We start from the raw sequence: 10,464 nt of genomic DNA, 5'->3' as shown, positions 1-10,464 counted from the left end.
ATTTGTAAAGCTTCCTTTGATTAGGCATCCGTATTCGTGTGTTCCTTTGTCGCCGCATGACTCGTGTAGTTTATGGCACCATAAACCAATCAGTTTGGCCTCGGACAAAGAGTATTCACGCTTCGATGGTTCCGCAATTGACTTCTCTTTCATCTTTATTGTATTCGCGATGTCTGTAGGTTTGGGAGTCTGAATTCTGAGTCTGAGTCTGAGTCCGGGTTTTCGGCATTTGCTATTCGGTGGTATATATCCTTTTGCGTCCCGGCGCTGTCGAGTTTTTCCCAAATGCTATTTATTCCTGTTCCTGCTGTAATTTCATTGTTACTCCTTTTTGAATGGCTGTGTGCAACAACCACCACCCCATCGTCATCATCATCATCATCATCATCATCATCGTCGTCGTCGTCGTCGTCGTCATCATCCGAGCAACACGGCACCACCACTTCCACTTCCACTTCCACCACCCAACACCACCCCATTTTTGGCATTTGGCGTCTGCATAGAAACAAACAGGTAAAAAAAAGAACAATAACAGTATCACAACGAGGGGAAGTGAAATAAAGGCGAGTTTACGTCATCGCCCGAAATTGCACTTTGCCCAGTTTTGATGGGCCAACTTATTAGCATATCCGGCAACAGGATATGAAGGATATGGGCGGATACTTGCAGGGCTTCCCCAAAACTCAACTGAACTTAACAAGCGCGTGTGTCCAGTTCATTTCAGAATCCAGTTACCATTCCGGTAATTCGAAACTTTGTATTTTTAATTACATTTGTTTCGGACTTTCGTACGAATTGGGTTGGGCTGTTGGTTGTGATAGGGATAGAGGGAATCGGGATTGGGATACCCTCTCTCTCCCTCCTTCTCTGCATTTTCAGTAAAATTGGCAGCTGTTGCAGTTGGAAAACAAAAGCGAATGAAACCCACAAATCGTTAGACGAGAGTCCCGAGTTCAAAGACCTCTTCTTATGAGTGAGGAAATCGAAGGGAAGGGCACGAACCCTGGATCAAAACGTTGAGGTGCGGTCCAGGTAGCCGAAGGCAGGCAAAATATAATAAAAAGAACAAGGACTCGCCCAGCGATCTGCAGACGGGACATCAGGCGATGATCTACATAAACACACACTGAAAAAAATCGATCGCTTGGGATAAAAAAGTTGTCTTTGAATAAGATATTATATAAATATACCCCTTAAATTATTTGAAAACGTCTGAAAACTTATAGTAGTAAAAAAGACAAAGAATGAAATGAATATAATCGATTTCTTGGGATAGAAAAGATATAAATCTATCTTTTGGGTTAGAAAAGTTGTCATTAAATCATATTTTACAAATTTTATAATATAAGTTAAAAACACAAGCAACTCACAAATCACTTTAGAATCCTTCAACAGAAATCAGTGAATGTTGAGTAAACAGTTTTCTTGCAGTGCCCAAACTGCATTCTGCATGATAATGATGATTGCTGATGTCAGGACCAAAAACCCCTGTAAAAAACAGCCCAAGGGCAAACCGAACCCCATACAGAGAGCGAAGACCGCTTTTCACTCGCCTTTCAACAATTTTCCGACAGCTGTCCACATTGGCATTATTTCATATTCTATTTTCCATTTTCCTCTGCGTGGATGCAACAGCAGCTGATTCCTGATTCCTGACCCCGGTTTTCTGGGTTCCAGGTTCCAGGTTCTAGGTTGTAGGTTCTGGTTTCTGCTGCACCCAGATCTTGAATTTCATTTTCGGGACTTCTGGATAAAGACTCGTTTAGGGAAGGGGACTGGAGTAAGGATTGGGATTGGGTTTTGGGCTTAGGCTAGCGCCCTCTGGCATTTGTTTTGTTTGCCATCCATAAACTAATGGCTTTCCAGGATGCAGCCGCTTCGGAAAATACTTTGAATATGTGAGGCTTCATTTTCCCTTTGCGCAGCAGTTGATTCAATTAAACCCCCTGAGAAGTCAAAACTGGCGAGGGGTAGGCATCAATCAAGGAACCGAGTTGATTCTTCAATTTGTGGGAATTACTTAGCCAACACTCATTCGCACAAAGGAAGCTGCTTTCGGCAAAATCTGTGCTGTGCAAAGTGGTAATTCCCAGTGTTAGAGAAGCCATGTGAAGATACACATTACTTAGAGGAGATACAAATTAAAGCTGGGATTCTCTACACTGAAGTTAAGGCAAGAGATTTTAATTGTTGCCAAAGTTAATATGTATTTAATTTAAATTAAATTAATGTCAATATATTTAAGGTTTTAAATCTACTTTAAGCATATATGCCAATTATTAAGCGTTGGCTTCTTAGTCTTTAATTGATAGTTTAACTAACATTTAAGAGCAATTTAGTCCATTTAAAATTACAGATGCACATTGAGTTTTAGATTTTCGAACGGATTTTTCTTATTCTCATTTTTTAAAGACGCTTTAAGCTAAGAGGATGTCAAGAACATCCTGTTAAATTTTTGCAGAGTGCAGCTAAAACAAAGCAAGCAGGATGGCATAGAACAAGTTAAGTTGTTTGTCTGTGGATTCCTGTCTTCAGACGAATACGTACTCGCACATACGTACATATTAATGTGTGTGTTTTTGTGTGCATATTGAGTCACTAATCTTAATTACTTGTGCAGCATGCAACAAGAGCACTTAGCGCTGATATCCTGGCAGACTCGTGTTGTTTCAGACATATGCACATACGTGATTATAGTTTCCGATGGCCTTTAGTGCTGCCTGCCCTTCAAGATACCTTACTATATAACCCCCCCCTTCTAGTTTTTCCTTTTTTTTCCCCATATCTCTATCATTGAAATAAATTTTCAATGAACGCGCCCATTCGATGGGCCTTTCATTTTCATTTTCATGCGTGCCATTTGCAGCAGCTGGCGTTTTGGTCCTTGCAGCTTGTTGCTGATGTGATGCTGATGCTGATGTTGTTGCTATTGCTATTGCTATTGCTATTGTTGCTATTTGTGAAACGCTTGCAAATCTGTGGCAGATGCTGCGCCGCACATATATCCGCAGCATATACATTCCCGTATAGTATATCATATTTGGTTTGCGCATTAGCCCGGCCAGCAAGGCTAAGCGACACATGGAGCTCATCCACGTAGATGGATACACTCCGTGCCAAACAAACGCAATTGGGGGTATGTGAATAGGGAATACCATATTATGGCTAAAAACAGAGCTTTTACATTGATTTAAATGATTAAACTTAATTAGCAGCATTTATTGATACACCTTATAGAGTTTATCACGATTTAAAGGCCATTTTTAATAATTTGTACAAATAAATATATGGCATTGATCGCTCAAAATAGCAATTAAGTTGTTTACCAGTCTTGATAAAATCATAACTGATAATATATATTTAGAAAATTTCACTTTAAGTAGGCTTTTAAATTTTTAAAATAATTTGTTTGGTTTTGTAGAAAGAGCCATTCTTAAATGATTAAATTAAAAATTTAAAATTTTAAAATGTTTCTTAGAAACTTATTTTAAATATATTTAAGATTTATGACTATTACGCCCGTCAAAACTGAATATTTTATTCCGTGTTATAGATAGAGTTATTATTAGACTAGCTATGATTAAAAAAAAAGATAAGGAAATGTTAATATATTTTACTAGCATCTTAAATCTTCTAGTTGAAATGGCAAGCTTATTAAATTTTGTGCTTAGAATGTTTCTCAGAAACGTATTTAATATTTATGATTTAATGACTATTACGGCCGTCTAACCTTTGAAATATTTTATTCTGTGCTGTGGATAGAGTCATTATTTTGACCCTGGCTGTGCATATATGTGGAAGCGTGCTTGTTTGCCAAGTAGATGTTTAGGGGGTGGCTGATGGGCGAAACGGCTGCCCCAGCCCCAGCCCCATCCTTTATGTTATCCACCATGTCCTTGTGCTTCAACTCGACAAATATTCAACACGTATTCATTTCCTGCGGACGCTCAGTTGCCAACTGGCAACATTCTGTGTTGCAGGAGGTGTTTGTATGGGGAAAGGGGAAAATGGGTAAAATTGGGAGAAGGCGGATAAAGGGGGTGGCGATGACGAAGGAGATGCTGCACAAGTGCAGCCAGGACATGGATACTTGCACTTGATGCCGTAGCTACATAGCTTTGGCTTTGGCTTTAGCTTCAGCTGTAGCTGCTGATGAAGTAGCGACAATGCGGCAATGCGTCGCAAACTCACTTTGAGTGCTACTTGGCAGCAAGACAACGACGCCCAGACATTCAGGAGAAAGGCGAAAGCCAAAGGGAGATGCTGATGCTGATGCAGATGCACATAGAGATGGAGGTGCAAAAGGATGTGCGAGGATTGGTCCTTGGTGGCGGGAAGAAGATGCCAGCGACGACAGCGTGACACGTAACAGGAGGGCGGAGGACCAAGGACGAAGGACAGCGGAATTTGCCTGGCCAGAATAAAGGAAACTCTTCTTCAATTGGCGACAGATGTGCCAAGGAATCTTTCCGTCTTCCGATGAAAAGCAAAGCTGCGCTATCACTGAGAGATGAGTGTTGGAACACACGCGCTGAAAGAAAGATGAATAATACAGAATGCAGATCAAACTCCATGTTGTTAATATATATATATATATATATATATATATAGCAACATTGACATTTGAGTTTAAACGTTTTAAACGTTTATCTAATTCATTTAAAAAGTTCGAGGAAAAGGACATAATCATTTAAGTCATTAAACATAGTATCAAATTAGTTATAACTAGTCAGTAATTGGAACCATTGAGAGATAAGTGTTGAATCCCACGCGTTAACAGAACGATGAAAATACAGAATGCTGATAAAAGTCAATGTTACTTATTAGGAAATACTATTGATTATAATGAGTTTAAGATTAATTTTAGTTCACCATTTCAAATTTGTTTAAATACTAAACTGAAAAGGACTATTTTATATTGATTAGCATATATCATAATATTTCAATTATTTCAAATAATTAAACATAAAATTGCTTATATTTTAAAACACCCATGTCGACATAACTAAATCATAATTAGTTCCAAATTAGGCTTTGATCTTCCGTAAATTTTAATGCAATCCTTTTTGTCATATTACTCATAGCTTTTATTTAAAAATCCTCAAGTTAAGTGTCAATTTTATGCATTTGGATAAATCACTAATTTTCAGTTATGTTCGAATATTGTTTTCAAAATCATTCTTAAATAAAATCTTTTAGAAAATTTTAAAAAATATGCGGTTTACTTCCATCAATTACTTGTTTCAAAGGCCTATTGTCTTTTTCCTTATTGAAGTACATTTTTCTTTTCTTAGAAGTCTACATTGGTTTTTCAAGGCTTCTTTTTCTATTTCTTAAGTTCCTCTGCATAACCCTATGCTTTACCCCTTTTTAGGCGGAAGTTCCCCGTGAAGTCTTGATAAATTTCCCTCACGAAGCGACCTCATCGCCAGGCAAAGCGAAGATGTTGATCCTTTGACGATTGCACAACACTTCCAGCGCACATGCATTCAGTTCCCAGTTGTCGGAGTTTCCTCATACCAATACGTAGCCCACCTCTTAACCCCAACCTTTTTTGGCCCAGCATTATTTCACCCCCCTGGAGGTATCTCGTCAAGTGACCCTCTCGATGGCTGTGGCTGCTACTCGGGCTCGGGTTCCTCCCAGGATATCTGCAGGACTTCTCCAGGAGGAAGCCGTGAACGCTTAACGCCCGCTCATTCCCTGTGAGAGAGTCACACGTAGCCACGAAATCATTTTTCACCACTTAGTCACGTCGCTTTGACAGCACATCCCAGGGAGGATGGGGTATTCTGGATCCAGGATCCAGGATCCGGTGAGATGGGGACGTGTGTGTTGGGGTTAGTCTGGTTTGCGGGCTAGGGATATATATGGTCTCGGTCGCAGCCTCAGCATCCGCTCTTATCTGCGGTTTAGTTGCTTATAATTGGCAGACATGTGGAAAGTGGAGTGAAAAGCGAAGCAGAGCTTTCCCAGAGAGTCCTTTTCGTTGCGAGCCCCTCCCCCGAAAAACCGGATGCCGACTGTTAATAGTTACACTCGCAGGATATCTATATGTCAGTAATTAGCCAACCGTAAGTCGGTACTATACTACTTTCCCACGGAGGCGAACATTGCGTGATGTTGTCATTATTAGTATGTAGTTGAACTCCTACGTAACTTGTTTGGCAATTACATTTCGAATTGCTGTCGATCGTTAGTTTCAGGAGGTGAGGTGAACTTTCCCGCCACTTTTTGGGTGGTGGGTTGGCCAACAGATGGCATCAATCAAGTGGAAACCACTAAGTATAATGCAGCATTGTTGCCCAAAAAGTTGCCAGTGCAGTTGGGAAATCTTGTTGCCCACTCAGCACCCCTCTTGTACGTACCCTCTTATATAGTATACTGCACGTTGGCAAAATGTGAGAGGAGACAAATTCTAAAAGTGCTTAGACTGTACAGCTGTGCCTTAAAATAGAAAATGCCTAAAACATTCTTTTCTTTATTAAATGCATTTTTCGGTTGGTTTCTGGCAGTGTAAAATTAGTCTCCCAACAAGTGCTTGTAGTACGTGTTGTCCTGCTATTTGGTTACCTTGTATGGTTGCACTTCCTTCGCTCTGCTTGTGGCACGAATCAAAGTATTGAATTTCTATATCCGTTTTTTTTTGTATTTTTTTTCTCCTTTCGCTTCATTTTTGTGTATTGTTCGGGTGAAAGGGGCGTTTTGCTCCGGTGTTGCCTCTGCTGCTGCTGTCGATGTTGCTGTTGTCGCTGTTGTTGCTGCTGCTGCTGCTGTTGCTGATGTTGCTGCTTACATAAAGGACAACAGCTCAGCAGGACTAAATGAGTGCACAGGAAGTTTTTACATTGCTCACCTTGAGCAGGGGGTTTGGGTTGATGGGTTTTTACGTGTGGGAATGGAACGGAACTGTAACTGTAACTGGGTGCGGGGCAATTAGGTCCTGTGTATATGCCGCCTGAGTATCTGAGGCAAAACGGAAACTGTCGCAAGTGATCGGCGTGTTGATAAGTCCAACAGCAACAACAACAACAACAATCAGCGGGAGCAACAGCAGCAACGGCAACAATCACCATCAGCACCAAGTTGAACCCAAAATGTGTTTCGCATTTTGGCATTTTCGCAATTGCCAAGGCAAAAGTTTCGGATGCGTTTTGTGTGGTGGATCCCACAAAAATCCATTTTTCGCATTGGTATACCCTGACAGAGGTTAATTGCTCGAGTTCGTCATTTTAAAGGTCTGCGATTTTTTCTCTACCCCAAATTACATTGAAAACTTTTTCGTATGCTTCGAGGTCTGTTCTCTATTGTGCGTCCTTTATTTGTCACTAGCTCTTTGTTTTTTTTTCCCAGATGCTAAACTAAAGGGCATCCTTAAAATGGCATTGAAACAAAAAGTTATCAGGGAGTTGCTAATAGGAACTTCCCACTGACTGAAACTTTTTACTTTAATTTACTCAGTCAATAAACTTTATCTTAATTAAATCTAGAAAAATATCACAATTTACCAAGAAAGTCATTTTCATATTTAGTCAGGTGTTTTGGCAATACTGCCAGAACGTGTTAAAAAATATGTAGTCTGGTTTCAATAATTAGGTTTGTAAAACAAATAAAAATTACTCATATGCATCAGTACATTTTGTATATGTTTCTTGTAAAGTATTTATAATTTTTTGAATACCATTAATATTTTTCCTCATTTTTGTAATAATTAGGTTTGTAAAAGAATTTAAAATGGCATAAATAAGTAAATATGGATAAATAGAAAAAAATTCACTGGTTTTTTGTACAATTTTTTTTGAAACACTAAACTCAATTACTTAAAGTATTTGTTCTGAACATTTTTTTTAAACCGCTTACGTTTTTCTTCACTTTCTGAAAAGTTTGCAGTTTTAGCTGTCAAAACAACAGTTTGTAAACAAGGGTATTCAAACCTTGGTTATCGAAAGTTTTTTTTTTAACATTTTAAAGGTATTTTTTGGTGCAAGTTCGGGTTCTGGCTTTCTGTATAGCTGTAGCCACTCGAAAACAAAGTGCTATAAAAGTCACGCCCGAGGCGAAATGAGTTTTCAGTTGTTGCTGGGGAAGGGAAAGGGGAAGGAGAAGGAGGTTGGGGATTGGGGAAAGGAAAGCGGCTTTTCCAGCGCGTTTTTTCCGTGTTTCAGCATCAGGTAAGCTAACCTTTTGTGCCGCCCATTAGAAACATGCACGCAGTCGGCTTACTTAAGCATACAAATTGTGTACCAGAGCCAAATGCAAATGCGCCAGACTCCCGGCAATGTGGAAATGGGAAATGGTAAATGTGGAATTGTAGAAATGTGGAAATGCGGAAACGTGCGGGGATTTGAGGCGGCTCTCTTGGCTGGAAAAAGTTTGCCATGCGTGCCGCCATTTGACTCGCAAGATTAACACGCTGCCAAAGGAACGAAAACTGTGCAGATGTGTCCAATTTAGTGGAACACTGGACCAACGCCCCCGGCCAGATGCTCTGGCGCTCCTTATGATTATTATGTATACAGCATACAACCCCCAAAAAATAGCAAGAAAAGGCAAAAGGACCGAGAAACCGAGAAGAAAACCGAAACCCAAACCCAAGACCAAAGCCTTCGGGCAGCTCGACAAGTGGCGGAAATTAATGCAGTAATTGTGGTAAGTGCTTGTCCTTCTGGCTGCTGATTCATAATCGCATGTATTCAATTAAGGAGATTAATTATTTTTGGGGGATTTAAATTTGCCGGGTTTAGGCAAAGAGTTTCCTACTACTTTTTTGCCAAGGGGGTTAACTCTCCAGCGGTCAGCGAAAGGTCACGTGGCCACCATAAATATGCCGGCTATCGATTGTACCTGACCACGCCACAGAACTATCCATCTTCCATAAGATGTCAGCGGCAGGAGCTTATGCAAAGTTCTCCTTCTTCCCTTTTTTGGGGGGAGAAAAATCTGGGAATTTCGACCATGACAATAATCAGCTGCAGGAGGGTGTCAAAAGTAACTCCCCCTTTTCGGGGTGGTTTCGGTTTCGGTCTCAGATTGGTTTGGTTTGGTTTGGGTTGGCCAAATAAATTAGGCAACAAAAAATTGACATTCCAAGGAGGCCAGGACATCGCCACTGATTAGAACAATATGCGTGAGTATGTAAAAGGCAATCTATAGACATACATACATTTACTTATATATATAGATATCTGTATAGGCGTATATTTATATAACGCATTTCTAGAGCTGGCCGAAAAAAAAGATGTGTTCAAAATAAATATGCGTGCGTGTTGCTTCCTCACACCCAAAGTACAGTAGTCGAAATGAGTATAGATTTGTTTGTTTGTATGTCGTTAGCATTGTTTTTTTCCCTCAGTGCGTGCGTGAGTGTGTCTCCATCTGCATTTGTGTGTGTCCTCTGGCTGTGTGTATGTGTGTATTTTTGCCTTTCGTTGACACTTTCACAATTTATGGCAAATGCTGTCTTTCCCCTGCCACAGGAAAAAGACGCCAGCGAGCAGCAGAAGCAGCCCAACCAACCCCCTGAAAGTTACTTTCGCCACCCACCAAAAACAAAAAAGACATTCCAAAAAAAAAAGGAAGCCCATTCAATAGTATCGGGAGGTACGAATTTAGGGGTACCTAAAATAATATTATCTAAGAAAAAGGCTTTAAAAAAATAATAATTAGAATATTAGTATAACTTAATAAATAAATTAAAAAGAGATCAATATCTAAAAATCAATTCTAAAAATCCTAATCAAATACATTTGATTGAATTTATTTAAAATAAGCCGATCTAAGCATTATCTGTTCTTTTAAGATTCATAATAAAGTTATGGAGTGAAATATAAAATAAGCTACTTAACAAAATTAAAATAATAATTTCTTAAAATAACCTTGAAAAAAATTAATTTGAAAAAGTGATAAATTGTTAAATAAATATTCATTAAAAAACAAAATATACACTTGATATAATTTATGCAAATTAAACCTTAAAACCTAGAACTTATCTTTTCTTTACAATAAAATAAATACAAAATGATGACTAATCCTTTCTTTTAAGTTTAATAAAAAATAACATTTTATTTTAGGTGTAAAAGCATAGCTTTAGGGCCCCCATGAATATTAGAAAAATTGTTAATAAGTAGCATTAGGTACTTTCTCTACCTTTAGTTTACCAATCAATTTGTGTATACCCTAACTTCCATTACAGGGTAGCTTCTGATGGGCGTTTTGGGGGCGTGGTCAGAGAAAGCATTCTGTTTACCAGTTTCCGCAGTCCCCAGTTGTACACAGGACTCATTTGAAATAAATATTTTTGTGTTTTTACTTGAAGCGACAATAACGCAAAACATGGAAACGTACACTAACAAAGGAGACACATGTCCCAATGTGTGTATGTGTACGTGTGTGTTTGTGTGTGAGAAAGTCCTGGGAGGAGGTTGAGTATGCTGTAGGCAAAACCACGCGCGGCGCAGCGGCGTC

The 10,464-nt window shown here is 39.3% G+C and overlaps 1 protein-coding gene across 1 annotated transcript; it reads right to left on the bottom strand.

The window, feature by feature from the left end:
* Positions 1-6,886: 6,886 nt before the first annotated feature.
* Positions 6,887-7,118, bottom strand: LOC128259313 (uncharacterized). Its single transcript, XM_052991619.1, is given in 2 exon segments — positions 6,887-7,036; positions 7,038-7,118. Coding segments are annotated over 2 exon segments (231 nt in total).
* Between the last annotated feature and the right edge of the window lie 3,346 nt (positions 7,119-10,464).

The sequence above is a fragment of the Drosophila gunungcola genome (assembly GCF_025200985.1).
Source record: "Drosophila gunungcola strain Sukarami chromosome 3L unlocalized genomic scaffold, Dgunungcola_SK_2 000005F, whole genome shotgun sequence".
Lineage (NCBI taxonomy): Eukaryota > Metazoa > Arthropoda > Insecta > Diptera > Drosophilidae > Drosophila > Drosophila gunungcola.
The sequence above is the reverse complement of the archived record's forward strand: the minus strand, read 5'-3'. Positions and strand labels throughout refer to the sequence as shown.